The 18,630-nt window shown below is 41.2% G+C and overlaps 1 protein-coding gene and 1 long non-coding RNA gene across 6 annotated transcripts in view; one reads left to right on the top strand and one right to left on the bottom strand.

Annotated features, from left to right (window-relative positions):
• Positions 1-1,791: 1,791 nt before the first annotated feature.
• Positions 1,792-2,944, bottom strand: LOC145553609 (uncharacterized). The gene is made up of 2 exons (XR_014089664.1): positions 2,785-2,944; positions 1,792-1,918 (listed from the first exon to the last, which is right to left on the bottom strand). It is a non-coding gene; the product is annotated as an uncharacterized LOC145553609 (long non-coding RNA).
• Positions 2,945-2,953: 9 nt separating this feature from the next.
• Positions 2,954-18,630, top strand: part of c11h6orf136 (chromosome 11 C6orf136 homolog) — a 42,915-nt gene continuing 27,238 nt past the window's right edge. Inside the window, exons 1-5 of one of the 5 annotated variants that reach the window (XM_008421188.2) lie at positions 2,954-3,228; positions 4,635-4,820; positions 10,955-11,641; positions 18,251-18,339; positions 18,424-18,624. In XM_008421188.2, coding sequence (XP_008419410.1) covers positions 4,722-4,820; positions 10,955-11,641; positions 18,251-18,339; positions 18,424-18,624 — 1,076 coding nt within the window. In that variant the 5' untranslated portion in view covers positions 2,954-3,228; positions 4,635-4,721. Of the gene's footprint in view, positions 3,229-3,932; positions 4,064-4,634; positions 4,821-10,954; positions 11,642-18,250; positions 18,340-18,423; positions 18,625-18,630 lie in introns of those variants that run through there. The other 4 variants (XR_014089663.1, XM_081612304.1, XM_081612305.1 and 1 more) reach the window with 4 other exon arrangements.

The following is an 18,630-nucleotide window of genomic DNA, read 5'->3' as shown; positions in this document are numbered from 1 at the left end:
CTGGAAGCACAGCCGGCTAGCTTTACCGCGGTTTCTGCTGGGTTTTTCTCCCGCCGAGAGAATTGATCGATCAGGAATCGATCAGATTTCTGCCGTCTTCTAATCACGTAATTTCGTGAATTGTTACCTGATTTCAAAAACGTTCTCGCAGAGAAATACTAAATGTTTCGTTGGATGACTACAAATTGGAAATAAAATGATTTTTTTCTTTGACGGACAACGAAAAAACTCTAGCGCCACCTCTGCTCCAAACTACGAACATTGTCGGCCCCTCTTCGTTTTTTTTTCTTTTTGCGGAGGATCAGTAAATAACTTATTGCCGTTTTTACCATCACCACCAGGTATGAAGTGCTTTAGCCTTTAAGTTGCACCACAGCGCAGCACAACTGAAACATCCAGGAGAAGAATATCAGGTTGTTGTTATGAGTACAAGTACAAAGGAGGCTGGTATCGTGCCTGATCTAAATCTATTTATTTATGTCATCACATGGACATTATACATTTTCTTTTCATATATTTATTATTGTTTTTCTTCTTTAGATATTAGGTTGGGTTAGAATTATTCCAAATAATGTACAGGAATTACCTGGTACTGTTACATGTCAATCGTCTGGGGGGGGGCAATAGGGGGGCCAATCAGATGACAGGGGGGGCACTGGTCCCCCCGGCCCTCCCTCTGGCTCCGCCCCTGGGCAAGACACTTCCCCTACCTTGCCTGCTGGTGGGGGTCAGAGAGCCCGGTAGCACTGAGTTATGGTAGCCTGTTCAGTATGTAAGATGTACTTATCTGGTAAGTCACCTGCGATAAGGGAATCAGTGACTATGAATCTTTATAATCAAATAGCGTATCAGAACTAGGTTAAACTCAGGAGGAGCAATGTGTTGAACAAAACATATTTATTACACATTCTGACAATAACACAAACAAAATAGTCAGTGTTTTCTTTTAGTAGTCCTAAGTCAAGTCAGTCAAGTTCAAGAGTTTTTTTCCTTTGATTTGTTTTCAGTTCAGTTCAGTTTTCAGATCTGAATATATGGTAGCTACCCGGGTAGTGTTAATATGTGCAAACCTTCTTCTGTTCCACCAATCAAGTGGAACAGAAAAAGGTTCTTCTTTGGCATCATAGTGGACACAATGTGAATCCGCTGTTTTGGATCCTGGTTCGCCGTTCTTCACGCCTTGCCTCTCAACACACACACACAAAAACAACAACCGGAGATTCGCAACAAGAAAAAAAAAAAGTAATCTCAAAAACAAAGTTCTTCCGGGTCCAGGTACACAGGAATCAAAAATCAACCATAGAAGAAAAGTAATTCTTGAAAAATATTGAAAAGGAAACTGAGTTTTGTCAATAAAGTGACCACAAAAATGTTTTTTCCTTCTTCTTCTGTTTGTTCTAACCCAGTGTTTCTCAAACCTGGTCCTCACCGCCCCCCTGCTCTGCATGTTTTAGATGTGCCTCTAATCCAGAAGAAGCTGATTCAAATGATTGCATGACCATCAAGTACTGCAGAAGCCTGTTAATCACCCATAGATGCAATTCAGGTGTGTGGTAGAAGTGAAATACCTAAAACATGCTGGATAGGGGGGCGGTGAGGACCAGGGTTGAGAAACACTGATTCTAGCCCATGTTCTCATATCACTGAGATATGAGATATTTAGACTACGTTGAAACCATTTACTGCCACCTATCGGCAATGTGGTGTATTACAGGCTATAATTCATATTCGTTAAAATAACATGGGTTACAAGTATATCACTAAGCACACAACAAACAAATGTGACCTTACCTTGAGTAACTGCTTCATGTTACTTTTACATCTTTTACGCTGTTCGGGGGGTTCCGTTTATTCCAGAATTGGGGAGCAGAGTATAGCTGGAAGACCTGAGTTCTATGGTGGACAGGTGGACAGATGGCTTAGAAAGAAGAGAGTCAAAAGAGGAGCAAAGGGTGCAAGGTGAAAGAGATTAGTAAGATAAGGAGGGGCTAGGTTATGGAGGACTTTGAATGTTAACAAGAGAATTTTTAACTCATTGGTTCTGAACCAGTTAAAGTCTATGAAGGAATTTGTAGTAGACCAAAGAGCAGCGCATTGCAGAAATCAAGTCTGGATATTATCAAGACCTGTGGCATAAATGGTGGTGGGGGTAAGTGAGGGCCAGAGACAGTTGATGTTATAGAGATGGAATTTTGAGACTTGGAACAATAAAACAGCTGTTTTGATAATCAGGTCACACAAGAGAGCCAGTGGTTTGTACAGATAAATCATAAAATATGATCAGATTCACAATAGAATTGTGAATCTGAGATATATATATGTTTTGAAAGTTTCCTAAAGACACGATGTGAGGAAGAAGAGAGAGAAAATTTATTTATTTTTTTTTCAGCTGACGAGTTCTAGCTTCAGAGAGATTCAGCAGCTGAGATTGTGTCCAAAATCCGATGTGAGATTCATCCGTGCTGCAGTGAATCTGTCTCTCTTTAAAGATATCTCTCTCTTCTTCCTCACATCGTGTCTTTAGGAAACTTTCAAAACAAAAACGGAAGATTTGGGATGTATCTTACTAGTGAAAGAATTACATATAAATAATAGTCTTTACCACCTGTGTAAACTTTGCTGGTGAATGTTATAACACATAAGTTTTATAATATGTGTCATATTGTTTCATTTCTAATGTAGGCTCTTGTGTCAGATAATCTAAGTCAATGTTAGAGAATAATCTTTTTTTTTAGATTCACGGAATCTCAGTTAGCCTTCATAGGGTTAATATGTCCATCTTACTTGTGAAATGTTGTTTGTGGAGCCCTCACATCAATAGTCCATCGATCCGAACAACAATATCCCTCAGTGCTGAGGCATCTTCTGCTGTTTTGATTGAGCAAAGTAGGAGGGTATACCGCTCCAAGATGGCCGCCGTATTTTCTGCGCCGGAGCAGCCAATGCGGGGTCTACTCTTCTATTATGTCTATGTTCATGTCCGTCTATGTTCATGTATATGGAATTTCCTACATCAGCGAAAGCACCGTCGTTACGTTACGTTACGTTACGTTACGTAGTGCAAGGACATATTCAGGGGAGGGGGAGTGACATTTGTTAAAGTTACCTGGATTACGTAGCCTCTTACTATCTTATCCGTCCTGTTGCTGCTGTAGTTCTGCGGTTAAGAACAAAACCTTTGAGACGAATGTGAGCAGCTTTCCGTTCGTGGAAGGAACAGAGCAGGAGGTCAGTAAGCCGGACTTAGAGGAGACTCAGCTGTTTCCTTAGCTTAGCACGAAGCTAGCTGCCGTTGTTCGTCATTGACTGTCACTGTTGACTACTATGCATAGCAGCATGGTTATTATGTATTTGTTTATCTAAATAATCAGCCAGATATGCACAACTAAGGAAAATACAGTGGCTTCATATTTAACCTGAATCCATGTTGGATTTTTGTACACCAACAGCTGTCATGTGTGTGTTAAACACATCATATGTGACCAATATGCTGTTTTCCTTTATTACATTGCATTTAGAACTTAGTAGGTTTAACAGATAATGTGCATTCATTAAAGTTCTAAATTTCAAAACAAGAGTTGGGGGCCCGGGGAGATGTTTGGTCAGTTTTTAGAATTAGGGTGCTGGAATTTAGAATGAATCAGTATTTAGCAATATACAATTAAACCCAAAAATATTAATAGTTTTGGCAGGATTAGGCTTAATCTTTCAATTTTGCCATTATGTTCTTCCTACGTTAGAATTGTGGTTCTGTTGCTGTAGTTCTGATTTGTTCATTGTGTAGATTTCAGTTTTTTTGCTTGAGGTCTTGCTCTTTGAACAATTGTATTTTGTTTTAGAATTGTAAGAATTCTTGCTCTTTCTGTTTTACTTTCAGATAGTTGCTATGATGTGTAGCCATGGCAACATTGTTTATTTTTTTATAATTTATGATTTTTTTTTTTTACACATTACGACAGTCATGTAACTCATACAGCAACAGTCTTCAGTTAGAAGCATTTTCACGTATCATCAGTCCTGGCTTCCGGTACCTTATCAGATTGATTTCAAAATTCTACTGCAGGTTTTTAAAACTTTAAATTGCTTAGTTCCTCCTTATTTACAAACTCTGACACCTACAATGAACTCTTTAAGATCAAGTAATCAAAATTTCCTAGATGTCTCTTGGTTCAGACTCTAGAGTAAAGGGGATCGCATTTTTTATTTTATGACTCCCAATTTATGGAATAATCTGCCTTCTTATATTAGGCATGCTCAATACTTAAATGGTTCAAAGTGCATCTGTGCACAAATTTTTATTCAATGTAATTTGATGTTATTGTAATTATTGTAAGTTATTTAATAATTTATTTGATTAGAAATAGTATATTTGTTGACTTCTGTACAGCACATTGTTGCAGCTTCAGCTATTTCAAAAGTGCTTTATAAATAAATTTGACATTGGCATGGACTGAGAGCTCAATCCTGACCTCAAGCTATAGGAACTTTACGATAGAGGAACTGTTTTTTTCACTGAACATGTTTTTCTGACCATAAGTTAGAAACTGAGGAAGAGCATTTCCTTAACCTTTTTCTAATGTTTTTTTAATTTTTTTTTTATAATAATCATGAGGATAACTCTTCTCTGCCCTTAGATTCGAGCTTCAGGACAGCTGGCAGCACTTTGGGTTCCCTGCTTTGCGGTGGTCTCTGGTGATGTTCAGCTGGTGACCCCTGACTGGATGGCTGTGAGCAGAGGAGGGGTGACCCTCTGGATGGGTTGTATCTGCAGCCAGAGTAGAAGGAGACCCATTCAAAGATGGAGCCGAAGTCTCAGCCAGGTAATCTGTTGGATTCTAAGATCACTATACATTTGGCATCTACAGTCCTGCTCACCATCACTGGCACCCCTTCATGTTTTGAGTAACTGAGTGAATATATTCAGAAATAAATGGAAATGTTCAAAATTCATATCAGCATTAGGCTGAGGTAGCAGAGTAGTGGAAGAAATACTACCAAATCCAGGTGTTGGGTATCAGTCACTTAAACTCAATGATTTTGCAATAACAAGTTTGCATTGTCTCAAAAAGAAAAAATGAAGTTAATTGTTGATTATGATTTTCTGGGATAAACTGGAGGGACAGTCTAAACACAGAGATTTTTTACTGTATCTCTTTTGATTGGCAAGTCTCCTTCCCAATGTGAGCTCACATCCATTATTTGCAAACATCCAACTGGTGATTTTTATTAACGTCCATCCATCCATCCATTTTCTTCCGCTTATCCGGGTGGGGAATTCACTCTTTGAGACTGTGGGCTCCCCACGAATGGTTCACAGCCCGTTACAGGAACCTCAAAGGGTATGCGCTCTCACTCGAGATCAGAATCCATCCTGAGCAACAGGAACTATCCCTTATGGATGGTGTATGGTGTTTACGGTGTGCTCAAAGGCGCCACCTATTTGTTTTTGTATGCGCTGCATGGACTGCATAGAATATGGCTGGCATATTCCAGTGGGTATAATTGCCTTCTCAAAACAAAGTTCAGATGGAGGCCGGAGTGAATTGGTATGTTGGTGTTCTTGATTCAAAGGGAAGAGTAAGAGGGAGCTGGACAGTGGCACATACAAAAGGAAATGGTTAGTGTTAGAGCTTAACATTCAGTGAAGGTTAGAATGAGGGAGGAAAATAATTTTAGGTTAAGACACATTCAAAGAAGAAGGTTAGGGTTAGAGCTTAACCTTCAGTGAAGGTTAGAAGGTTAGACTGAGGAAGAAATTCCAGAAAAATAAAGAGAAGGGGGGAAAAAAGAAAGAAAAAGAAAAGAAAGAAAAAAAAATTTTTTTTTTTAAATGTTCAAATGCAAACCCCATGAGGTTATGTTAAGAATAATTAAAAAAATAAAAATATGACCTTTTATTAATATATTTTGTTCTGTCCCTTCAAGAACAAATAATTATTGGGTGGTTTGTATGTAATGTACTGTTAAACCCGAGGTCGGGTCGCGGGGGCAGCAGCTTCAGAAGGGAGGCCCAGACTTTCCTCTCCTCAGCTACATCTTCCAGCTCCTCCGGGGGAATCCCAAGGCGTTCCCAGGCCAGCCGAGAGACATAGTCCCTCCAGCGTGTCCTGGGTCTTCCCCGAGGCCTCCTCCCGGTGGGACGTGCCCGGAACACCTCACCAGGGAGGTGTCCAGGAGGCATCCTGACCAGATGCCCGAGCCACCTCAACTGGCTCCTCTCGACGTGGAGGAGCAGCAGCTCTACTCTGAGTCCCTCCCGGATGACTGAGCTCCTCACCCTATCTCTAAGGGAGAGCCCAGCCACCCTGCGGAGGAAGCCCATTTCGGCCGCTTGTACCCGTGATCTCGTTCTTTCGGTCATGACCCAAAGCTCATGACCATAGATGAGGGTGGGAACATATCTTCACCACAACGGACCGGTACAGCGCCCGCTTCACGGCAGACGCTGCCCCAATCCGCCTGTCGATCTCCCGCTCCCTTCTTCCCTCATTCGTGAACAAGATCCCCAGATACTTAAACTCCTCCACTTGAGGCAGGACGACCCCCCTGACCCGGAGAAGGCACTCTACCCTTTTCCGGCTCAAGACCATGGCCTCGGATTTGGAGGCACTGAGCCTCATCCCGGCCGCTTCACACTCGGCTGCGAACCGCTCCAGTGAGAGCTGCAGATCACGTTCCGATGAAGCCAACAGGACCACATCATCCGCAAAAAGCAGAGATGCAATCCTAAGGCCACCAAAACGGATCCCATCAACACCTCGGCTGTGCCTAGAAATTCTGTCCATAAAAGTAATGAACAGAATCGGTGACAAAGGGCAGCCTTGGGGGAGTCCCACTCTCACCGGAAACGAGCCCGACTTACTGCCGGCAATGCGAACCAGACTCTGACACCGGTCATACAGGGACCTGACAGCCTGTATCAAAGGGCCCGGTACCGCATACTCCCGGAGTACCCCCCACAGGGCCTCCCGAGGGACACGGTCGAACGCCTTCTCCAAGTCCACAAAACACATGTAGACTGGTAGGGCGAACTCCCATGCACCCTCCAGGACCCTGCTGAGGGTGTAGAGCTGGTCCAGTGTTCCACGACCAGGACGAAAACCACACTGCTCTTCCTGAATCCGAGGTTCGACTATCCGACGAACCCTCCTCTCCAGGATGTCCCCTCCTCTCAATGTCCCCGACCTCCCCCGGAACGTGTTCGAAGTTCTGCTGGAGATGAGAGTTGAAGCTCCGTCTCACAGGGGACTCCGCCAGACGTTCCCAGCAGACCCTCACTACACGTTTGGGCCTGCCAGGTCTGACCGGCTTTCTCCCCCACCACCGGAGCCAACTCGTCACCAGGTAGTGGTCAGTGGACAGCTCCGCACCTCTCTTCACCCGAGTGTCCAAGACATACGGCCGCAAATCCAATGACAAAGTCAATCATCGAACTGCGGCCTAGGGCGTCCTGGTGCCAAGTGCACATATGGACGCCCTTATGCCTGAACATGGTGTTCGTGATGGACAATCCGAGACTAGCACAGAAGTCCTACAACAGAACACCACTCGAGTTCAGATCGGGGGGGCCGTTCCTCCCAACCACGCCTCTCCAGGTCTCACTGTCATTGCCCACGTGAGCATTGAAGTCCCCCAGTAGAACAAGGGAGTCCCCAGGAGGGGCACTCTCCAGTACCCCCTCTAAGGACTCCAAGAAGGGTGGGTAATCTGAACTGCCGTTTGGCCCATAAGCACAAACAACAGTCAGAACCCGTCTCCCCACCCGTAGGCGGAGGTGGCTACCCTCTCGTTCACCGGGGTGAACCCCAACGTACAGGCGCCCAAATGGGGGGCAACAAGTATGCCCACTCCAGCCCGGCGCCTCTCACCGTGGGCAACTCCAGAGTGGAAGTACGTCCAGCCCCTCTCAAGGAGACTAGTTCCAGAACCAGAGCCATGTGTCGAGGTGAGGCCAACTATTTCTAGCCGGAACCTCTCAGCCTCGCACACTAGCTCCAGTTACTTCCCCACCAGAGAGGTGACGTTCCACGTCCCAAGAGCCAGCTTCTGCAGCCGAGGATCAGACCGCCAGGGTCCCCTCCCTCGGCTGCCGCCCATAGCACAATGCACCCAACCCCTTTGGCCCCTCGGACAGGTGGTGAGCCCATTGGAAGGGGGACCCACGTCTCCTCTTCGGGCTGAGCCCAGCCGGGCTCCGTGGGTAAAAGCCCGGCCACCAGGCGCTCGCCATCGTGCCCCACCTCCAGGCCTGGCTCCAGAGTGGGGCCCCGGTGACCCGCGTCCGGGCGAGGGAAAACGAAGTCCAAAGTTTGTGTTCATCATAAGGGGTCTTTGGACTGCGCTTTGTCTGGTTCCTCACCTAGGACCTGTCTGCCTTTGGTGACCCTACCAGGGGCATAAAGCCCCAGACAGCATAGCTCCTAGGATCATTGGGACACTCAAACCCCTCCAACACGATAAGGTGGCAGCCCAAGGAGAGGTTTTGTTTATGTGTCTTAGTTTATTAAACACACAGATATTATGTACCTTATCATCAAAATGATTAAAACTACGTAAATACTTGAAGTCAGTTGTGCAAGAATTGCAGTTTTCTGGCCAAAAGGCCTGCTGGAATCAGCAGGTTTCCAAAATTGTTACTGTTTTTTGTCTGAATTGCCGCTGGAAATGGTCTGTAATTTTAAAGAATAGGAGACCGTGGCAAAGCAGCCTTGGGTTGTAGTATGCAGAATGAAGGTGGATGCAAAGAAGAGGTAGAGGAGAGAGACTTGTGTGTTTTTAATTTTTTACGTACCCATGTATAAATGAATTGCTACTTGGACACCTTACTTTCTTCTGTGTGGGATTAATAAAGTATTTGTTGACTGATTTGACAGGCAGAGCCAATAACTAAATGGTGCAAACTGAAAGAATGTTGCAGAAAAAAATGGGTTAGAGGGATTTTTTTGGAATTTTTTAATTTAATTTATTTATTTTTTTAGCTTTACATCATGTTATTCCCTCTTTAAAAACATACCTGTAGTGTTACTTTGATTCTTTCATGCATATTTGAGAAATCCTTGAATCCCCCATGGCAACCATTCAACACTTGCTCTCACAAGGTGACTCCTTTTCCACCCAGCTCCTCCTAAGAGCAGAAGGAGGCCTTGCTGAAAATGTGTTTTAACTTTCAGATAAGGCTTCTGCATGTTGGTGTTCCCGCTAAAGTCTGAATATACCCAATTTGGGTTGTCTTGGGTTGCCTTTTCTCGCAGCCTGTGGGTTTTTCCCTTACTGGGAACGAGAATACAACCTGTTGAATGTGACAGGTAGCCAATCAGAAAGCGCGGTGACGTAAGAACGGAGGGGAATCCCAAACAGCTGACATATCGCGCTAGCGAGAGTCCGGTGGATATCGGAGATGATATGTGGAAATGTTTATTATTATATGTAAAGGTCATTATTATATGTTTATTATGTTTATTCAGTTAAAAATGTTAACTATGAAACAATAGTCACCTCCAAATCATAGTGCAGCAAATAGAGCGGGCGCTCCCGTCGTCTTTTATCCACCGTTACGACTTGTATCTCTTGAAATGAGTCCACAAACGTTCACTATTGCTTCTACATCGTCATCCGTGTTTGGTTATTCTAAATTCCCGTATGCTATGTTGGGGGCTTTACTGGATTATCCTCTGGAATCGGGATGTTCGTGTGTGGTGTGTTGGTCCTGCGTTGGACACACGAACCGATCGAACCTGTTGTCCTTTTATCAGCTCTGTGGTCACAGATTTGAAGAATCGGCTGATAATTCTTAAATCTTGCCGTCTAAACCAGACTTAAGACTAACGAGCTATCTCCTCTCGACCACTGCCCAAACGCTCTGACTCTGGTCGCTATGGTAACGTTTACATATCCCTTCAAAATAAGATACAGATGCGACACAAAAACGAACATTTTACTTTCGTGAAAATTTTAACTCACGATAATGACTAACGGGAGCCCTGAGCTTGTTTCTCTGCAACGAGACGGTCCGATCTGGGAGTGATGAGAGACGATGACACCCGAGGTGTGTTGCTTGAGCACAGCGTTGGTCTCTACTTGGCGAAGCAGTTTGAAGCTTCAATGCCTCATTAGCAGCCGGTCGCCGCATGTTATGCAGAGCGGGGTTGTAATGTGGGATTCACCTACCGGTCCAGGATAAATCCATTCTCCTGTCTCTCCTCTGGGCCTTTTCCCCTTCGCAAAGAAACTTTCCAAAGACATCTGATCTGTTTCTTACTCATTTTGCTGCTTGTGGGCTCAATGTTGGTGCGCAAGTAACAGAGAGAATCTGGTTAAAGGATTTTCAAAATAAAAGATCCTCCAGACTCAAATAATACTAAAACGGAAATATTTAATTATTTGTTGCGCGGCCCGGTACCAATTGGTCCACGGACCGGTACCGGTCCGCAGACCGGGGGTTGGGGACCACTGCTATAAAATATGTAATACTGTCCCTTTAAAACCGCGATGAACAGGCGACTTGTCCACAGTGACCTCACCTCTCGCCCATTGACTGCTGGAGATGGGCACCAGCACCCCTCATGACCTCATTAGGGATAAGCATATTGGATGGACAGATGGATGGAGGGAGGGACCGTCTGTCAGTCCGTCTGTCCGTCTGTCCGTCCCTCCGTCCCTTTAAGGGAAATTCTTTGGGCTGGTGAAACCTAGATGAGTGGGAAAGGACACAGAGTGTTGTAAAATAAATTGCTAGTGATGTGTGAGCTTCAGGTCAGAAGAGAGAAGACGAGGACAGTTGGTGGTCGAATAAGGAAAAAAAGGAAAGCATAAGCCCACAGAGTGTGTGTGCAGAATATATTTGTTATCTTTAGTTAGCCCAGCAAAATGTCAGGTGTTTATGTCGGCACATGAAAGTTTATGTAAAGGAAAACTTGCATAAATGGTGTGTTAAGTGTTCAATGCTCCATCGTAGGTCTTTCACTGGCAGTGGATATGTCGGTCATATCCACTAAGCAGTGCAGCTTGGGCTCTGGCCCCCCCAAACAGCCTGAGGTATCAGAAGCCAAGGCAACCGCTGCTGCACCATCCGCTTCACCACCCGCTGCACCACGCCAGCCAGCAAAGAGACGGCTGCTACGAGGAGGACTGGGAGGAGTCTCACAGCATGCGTGTGCTCGTGCCACAGGAGAGACTGAATAGTCGGAACACACTGCTGAAACTTCCTGCCTTCAGTCACATTCAGCCTGAAGATGTGATTACTTTGGAGAATCCCGGCAGAGATGCAGCGTTTTCCTTTCAGCTGACCACTGTGGACGGCAGAAGAGAGGATGACATCAGCATTGACAATGTCCAGATGGCAGGAACAGACGTTATTCAGAAAGACTTTAGCTGCTTCACAAACCTGCTGGAAAGAGAGGACTGGGAGCCATTTATGTATGGCTCCCAGTTTTATTGTTTTTGTTGTCCAAGCACACACATGGGTGTTGGTGGATTGATGAAATCCTTCCAGAACCATGGACTGACGAGGACGGAGTTGCTCCTGCTGCCACCGTCCTCTGTGTGTCTGTGCAGCCCGCTGGGCCCCGGGGGGGTGCTGGGGGACGGAGACAGTGAGGAAGAGGAGAAACTGGGCCTGATGTATGAAAGGCTCAGGCTAGAGGTGAGTTGTTATACATCTGTCCCAAACTTCCATCTTTCACATCTTATAAACACACAACTACACACACAACCATAGGCACCGATTCCATGTTTACTTTGTGATCGGAGCACAAATGGAGATTACGAAACACAAATGTGTGCCAGGCAACCTACACTTTTCACTGACTGGTTAATAACCACAACAACAAGTTCTGCAAGTATGGTGAGCAACATCAACATGCTTCATTTACTGGGTTGGACAGCGCCTAAAAGCTAGTGACTTTCAGGACCATTGCTATGCATTAATTTATTTCCACAAACCATACAGAATGAAAGTGGTTGTAACGTCCTTACTTATTTTCCAATTTCTATCAGTTATGGTTTAATAAACTAAAGCTGCAAAAATTGCAGATTGAAATGTAAAATGCGTATACTCCCCTGATATAAGTTTGGTTACTTGATGCAAGTGAAGACTAAGCAAACTTCTTTTTTATATTGGACAATTCATTTTAAAAAATATATATATTTTATTGAATTTTCTCTTTTAGGACATAAATTTACAAACATTCAACTTAACATTATAAACATCACATTCACTCACGCATTCACCTTTCAAACCTGCATTTGTTTGATTCCAAAAAGACCCTTAAAATTGGAACTAAAAGAAAAATTAACAAGACAGTATATAAATAAAAACTGTAAACAAGAAATCCATTCAAGACACCCATTATTAAGCTCCGTCTTCAGTCCCTATGATCCTCATATATGGCTCTCACAAGTTCTCAAAGTCCCGCTGTTTACCCTTGGCGATGTATGTTAGTTTTTCCAGTCCGAGTGAGTTTGCAATTTCTTTCTTCCAGGGTCCCATGCATATTGCATTATGCTCCTCCAGCATAATGCAATAGATCTTCTGGCTTGAAGAAGTCCATAGTCTATCAATTTAGTTTTAATCTGTGATTGTTTAAATTCCACTGGGTATATTCCCAGAACACAGATTTTAACCTCTAATGGGACTTTCACCCTAAACAATTCAGATAGACACCTTATAACATCCTTCCAAAATTCCTGAATTTCAAGACATTCCCACATACAATGGAGAAGGGTTCCTTTTTCAAATAAGCATTTAGTGCAAGTATCTGGAATGTCACTGGACATATGATGAAGCCTAACTGGTGTTATATAGGTTCTCATGAGCCATTTATATTGCAGAAGTTTAAATCGCGTGTTTATCGTTTGATTTTGTGCTTTCAAACAGGTCTGATTCCAGTCTTCCTCATTTATATCTTCAAGAGTATCCCTTCTCCAAGTGTCTAACTTATCCATTGCAGAATCTTTAGAGGAAAACATCAACAAATTATAGAACACAGAAAGAAAGCCTTTCCCTTTTAAGTCCCCAACACACACCTCTTCTATTTTTGTTAAGGGTGGAATGTCCACTATTTGTTTCCGTTTTGATGACATATAATTTTTCAATTGCAAGTATTTAAAAAAATGTTTTGGAGGTATTAAATACTTATTACATAGCTGATCAAAAGTAAGCAACATGCCATCGGCATATAGATCTTTAACTTTCTGAATGCCTTTGGTTTTCCATAGCTTAAATCCTCCATAATTTTTCCCTGGGGTGAACCTTTCATTACCCCAGATAGGGGTAAATTGTGATAGCTCTGTACAGTCACCCATATGTTTGTGTGCTGCATGCCAAATTATAATTGTATTTTTTAAAAAAGGGTTCTTTGTGTTTTTTTTAAGTGCCTTTATATCCGAAGAGTGTAGGAAGGTGTTTAAGGGTAAATCTGGAACTAATTGCTGTTCAATGTCTACCCAAGCTGGAGGTGTCATCGGACAAAAGTAATGCGTAGCTGATGTTAGTTGGGCGGCCATATAGTACCATCTGAGATTAGGGACTTGAAGTCCACCTCTTTCATAGGGCAAATAGAGTAGCTTTAAACTGAGTCTTGCTTTTCTATTACTCCAAATAAATTGATTAAATAGTTTGTCCAGACTATCATAAAATGAGTCCGTCAGTGGCAATGGAAGTGTTTGAAAATAGTATAAAAATTTGGGCAAGATTGTCATTTTTAATACATTTATTCGGCCTATCATAGATATAGGTAAATTTGACCATCGATTTAGTATTTCTGTGACTTTTTCCACAAGGGGATTATAATTTGCTATGCTTATTTCATTGAGGGATGGGGTGATCTTAATGCCTAAATATGTAAAACCTTTTGTAGTTGTTTTAAATGGAGTAGTCACAATAGGACTTCTCCTTTCTTCTTCATTAAGAAACATTAACTCTGATTTAGAATTATTAATTTTATATCCTGAAAATTCACCGAACTCTTTTATTAGATTTAACAAATTGGGAATACTGATCTTCAAATTACTTAAGAAAAATATGTCATCTGCAAACAAAGAAATGAGATGATCTCTTCCTCCAATTCTAATACCTGATATTCCTGTATTTGCTCTAACAGCCATGGCCAGAGGTTCTATTGCCAATACAAAAAGCAATGGTGACAGGGGGCAACCCTGTCTAGTTGACCGTTGTAAATTAAAAGGTTTTGACATGTTATTATTGGTTAAAACTTGTGCTGTCGGATCAGTATATAGTAGTCGTATCCATTTTAGAAAGGTTTCACCCAGTCCATATCTGGGGAGAACTTCAAACAGATAATTCCACTCTATTCTATCAAACGCTTGACGAGCGTCCAATGATAACATTGCTGTGTTTTTACAATTATGCTTTTCATGTAATACATTAAGAACCCGTCTTATATTATGGTATCTTTGTCTCGTTTTTATAAATCCTTGCTAATCATCTATTATTAAATTGGGTAGGTATTTGTCTAATCTCCTAGAGAGAGCTTTACACAAAATCTTTTGTGTCACATCCCATAAGACTGATTGCTCTATATGAGGAACATTCAGACGGGGGTTTGTTTGGTTTTAGCAAAAGAGTTATTGTAGCTAATCTCAGTGAGTCTGGGAGTATTCCAGCTTTATATGATTCTTCATACATGTTGAGAAGTGGTGGGATTAATTTATTTTTAAATGCTTTATAAAATTCTATTGGAAGTCCATCAGGACCTGGCGTTTTACCACTATTCATGCTGTCTATTGCTTCAGATAGATCTTTTATTGTTACAGGACTATCAAGAATTGTTTTCTCTTCCTCTAAAAGGGTTTTGAAATTTAATTGATTAAGAAATTTAGTTTGTGATTCTTCGTTTCCAGAATATTCAGACTTATGCAAGGTTTTGTAGAATTCTCTAAAATTTTCATTTATTTAAGGGTCTGTGATTAAAATGTCAGATTTTGATTTTATGCTGTTAATTGCTCTTTCTGCTTGCATCCGTTTTATCCTCCAAGCCAATAATTTACCGGCCTTTTCTCCTTGATCATAAAATGCCTGTTTTGTCCACATTAAGTTTTTTGCCACTTTCTCTGTTGTTAATTTATCATATCTGGTTCTTAAAACGATAAATTTGTGTAATTTTGTAGGATCGTTGCTCTGATAAAGTTCTGTTTCCCTGGATTTAATTTGTCTCTCTAATTATTTTAGTTCTTGATTATATTGTTTATTTTTATTGCTGCTATAGCTGATAATTTCTCCTCTTATATAGGCTTTAAAAGCTTCCCATCTAATACTAGCTGTGGTTTCGTCTTTATTTATTTCAAAATATTTGTCAATGCAAGTTTCTATAAATGTAACAAATTTTGAGTCTTGTAGTAAAAGTGTCTGCATCCTCCATCTTTTCACCCCTTGATCAGTCTTGTTTACTTTAATTTCCAGGGACACTGCAGCATGATCACTGATTACAATACATCTACAGTATAGTCTTTCATCTATACTATCCAGCTATGCTCCAAAATCCGACCGGAGCGATTTTAGCTCTTCCAACACTTCAGCTATGCTAGCCATATTAGCAATATTTATTTATTCCAATGTTATGGGGAGAATGGATCATTACAGACATTTAAAATAAACGGTTCCCCCGCTTTAACACTTTAAAATAAAGAGCAAATGTTATGAAAATCACATGAAATATTGTTGATAATAAGAGGAATGAAAACAGTAAAAGACTTGCAGGTAAATTAATTTGTTTCCATTTTAGAGAGGGGGAACAGATTTTATCAGGCGCTTAAAATATTTTGTTCCCCCATCCTAACTTTGGCAAAAAAAGAGCAAATGTTATGAAAATCACAGGAATTATTGTTGATAAAAAGAGGAATGAACAGATTAAAAGACTTTTCAGGTAAATTAATTTGTTTCCATTTTAAGGTTGGGAACAGATTTTATCAGGCGCTTAAGATATTTTGTTCCCCCATGCTAACTTTGTCAATAAAAGAGCAAATGTTATGAAAATCACAGGAATTATTATTGATGATAAAAGGAATGAACATAGTAAAAGACTTTTCAGGTAAATTATTTTGTTTCCATTTTAATGGGGGGAACAGATTTTATCAGGCTCTTAAGATATTTTGTTCCCCCATCCTATCTTTGGCAAAAAAGAGCAAATGTTATGAAAATCACAGAAATTATTGTTGATGATAAGAGGAATGAACACAGTAAAAGACTTTTCAGGTAAATTAATTTGTTTCCATTTTAAGGGGGGGAACAGATTTTATCAGGCGCTTAAAATATTTTGTTCCCCCATCCTAACTTTGGCAAAAAAAGAGCAAATGTTATGGAAATCACAGGAATTATTGTTGATAAAAAGAGGAATGAACACATTAAAATACTTTTCAGGTAAATTAATTTGTTTCCATTTTAAGGTTGGGAACAGATTTTATCAGGCGCTTAAGATATTTTGTTCCCCCATGCTAACTTTGTCAAAAAAAGAGCAAATGTTATGAAAATCACAGGAATTATTGTTGATGATAAGAGGCATGAACACAGTAAAAGACTTTTCAGGTAAATTAATTTGTTTCCATTTTAGAGAGGGGGAACAGATTTTATCAGGCGCTTAAGATATTTTGTTCCCCCATGCTAATTTTGTCAAAAAAAGAGCAAATGTTATGAAAATCACAGGAATTATTATTGATGATAAAAGGAATGAACGTAGTAAAAGACTTTTCAGGTAAATTATTTTGTTTCCATTTTAATGGGGGGAACAGATTTTATCAGGCTCTTAAGATATTTTGTTCCCCCATGCTAACTTTGTCAATAAAAGAGCAAATGTTATAAAAATCACAGGAATTATTGTTGATGATAAGAGGAATGAACACAGTAAAAGACTTTTCAGGTAAATTAATTTGTTTCCATTTTAAGGGGGGGAACAGATTTTATCAGGCGCTTAAGATATTTTGTTCCCCCATCCTAACTTTGGCAAAAAAAGAGCAAATGTTATGAAAATCACAGGATTTCTTATTGATCATAAGGGGAATGAACACAGTAAAAGACTTGGCAGGTAAATTAAGTTGTTTCCATTTTAGAGAGGGGGAACAGATTTTATCAGGTGCTTAAGATATTTTGTTCCCCCATCCTAACTTTGGCAAAAAAAGAGCAAATGTTATGAAAATCACAGGATTTCTTATTGATTATAAGGGGAATGAACACAGTAAAAGACTTGGCAGGTAAATTAATTTGTTTCCATTTTAGAGAGGCTGGACACATTATTTCAGGCAGCTGAAATATCCATTCTCTCCTCTTCTCCAATAACTTTGAGAAATAAAAGGCACCTGTTTCCAAATTCTCAAAAAATATTATGTGTGATAGCATACTAGACATTTCCTTAATCCAGTAATGTCATATTTTACATTAGAACGGGATTTACCAAAAAGTTTATACTCTGATCTTTTCAGGAAGTCTTTATTTTTGTGCCCTGGTATCGGCCAGCTTCCCTCCTCCTCCTTTGTCAGAAATGAAAAATTATAAATGCACACGTGTTGGAAATCTGTGTTTGTTGACTGACTTTTATTTGTCAGGCTTACGAGACAAAAGCTGAAAAAAAGATCTATTCACTTTGCGTTTAAAATAACACAAAACAGCGTAAAAAGACCCCCACACAAGACCTCGTTTATTTATGTATGTATTTTTATTTCGATAGCTGCCGATTAAACTGAAAGTTACAACATTGACATGATTATATGAGTAGTTTTTACCGAGAAATCGATCAGAAGCGCCCTGAATATGGTCAGATCTGCCGGATCCACTTCTCTGGCTGCAATGCGCGCTCCCAACAGAGGGGGAACAGATTTTCACAGGGGAACAGAATTTCTCACAAGACCGGTTGTCGGTCACGTGACCCCCCTTTGGACAATTCATTTAATTTTTAATTTTACATACCAGTAATTGCTGCTGTAAGCAACATAGTTTGCTAAATACTTTGACATATTTTATCATATTCTGACATTCTACAAAGTGAACTAGGTAGTTAGTCCAGTTTTTGTTTATTGAACTATCCTATATTACAACGGCTGCAATGCGCCACAAAAATGCAAAAACAGGTGAGGAACAACTCAGTACTACTTAAATTGTTCTTTTTTCTTGCTCAGTGTTTCGACTTTACTTGACTTGATGAATGTCAAATGTCAAGAACCTTTCTTTGGGAAAGCTGCAGGTACGCTGTGTCAGATCGCTATGAATTATGTTCTAATTGTGTTCTTTTTTTTTTTTTTGCAGCTTCCAAATTTCTTTATGACAAACCACGACTACACCATGTACTCAAATGATGTGGAATTTATCAACGGCTTGCTAAACATGAAGACCAGGTGACTGCATGTTCAGGCGGGATATTCTCAATGAAATATGCTCCCAACAGCAGCAGTAGATTTTTGCTCCTTCTGTGATTATAGAGGTCTTACGTGGTACCGACTCACACTGTCCCTGTGGCGCTTCCTGTCCCTGTGCTACTACGCTGAGGCTCGGCTGGATGTGCTGAAGCTCACCAAGCACATGGAGGACGGGACCATCAAGGCTCGCTGGAGGATCAAGGGCCTTCCCTTTCATTCTGTTCTGCTGCGCTTCTACCGGAAAGACAAATCCCACCTCTACAGGTGACA

The sequence above is a fragment of the Poecilia reticulata genome, chromosome 11 (genome assembly GCF_904066995.2).
Source record: "Poecilia reticulata chromosome 11, P_reticulata-male-v2, whole genome shotgun sequence".
NCBI classification, from domain to species: domain Eukaryota; kingdom Metazoa; phylum Chordata; class Actinopteri; order Cyprinodontiformes; family Poeciliidae; genus Poecilia; species Poecilia reticulata.
Note: the sequence above shows the minus strand (reverse complement) of the source record. Positions and strands in the feature narration are given on the sequence as shown.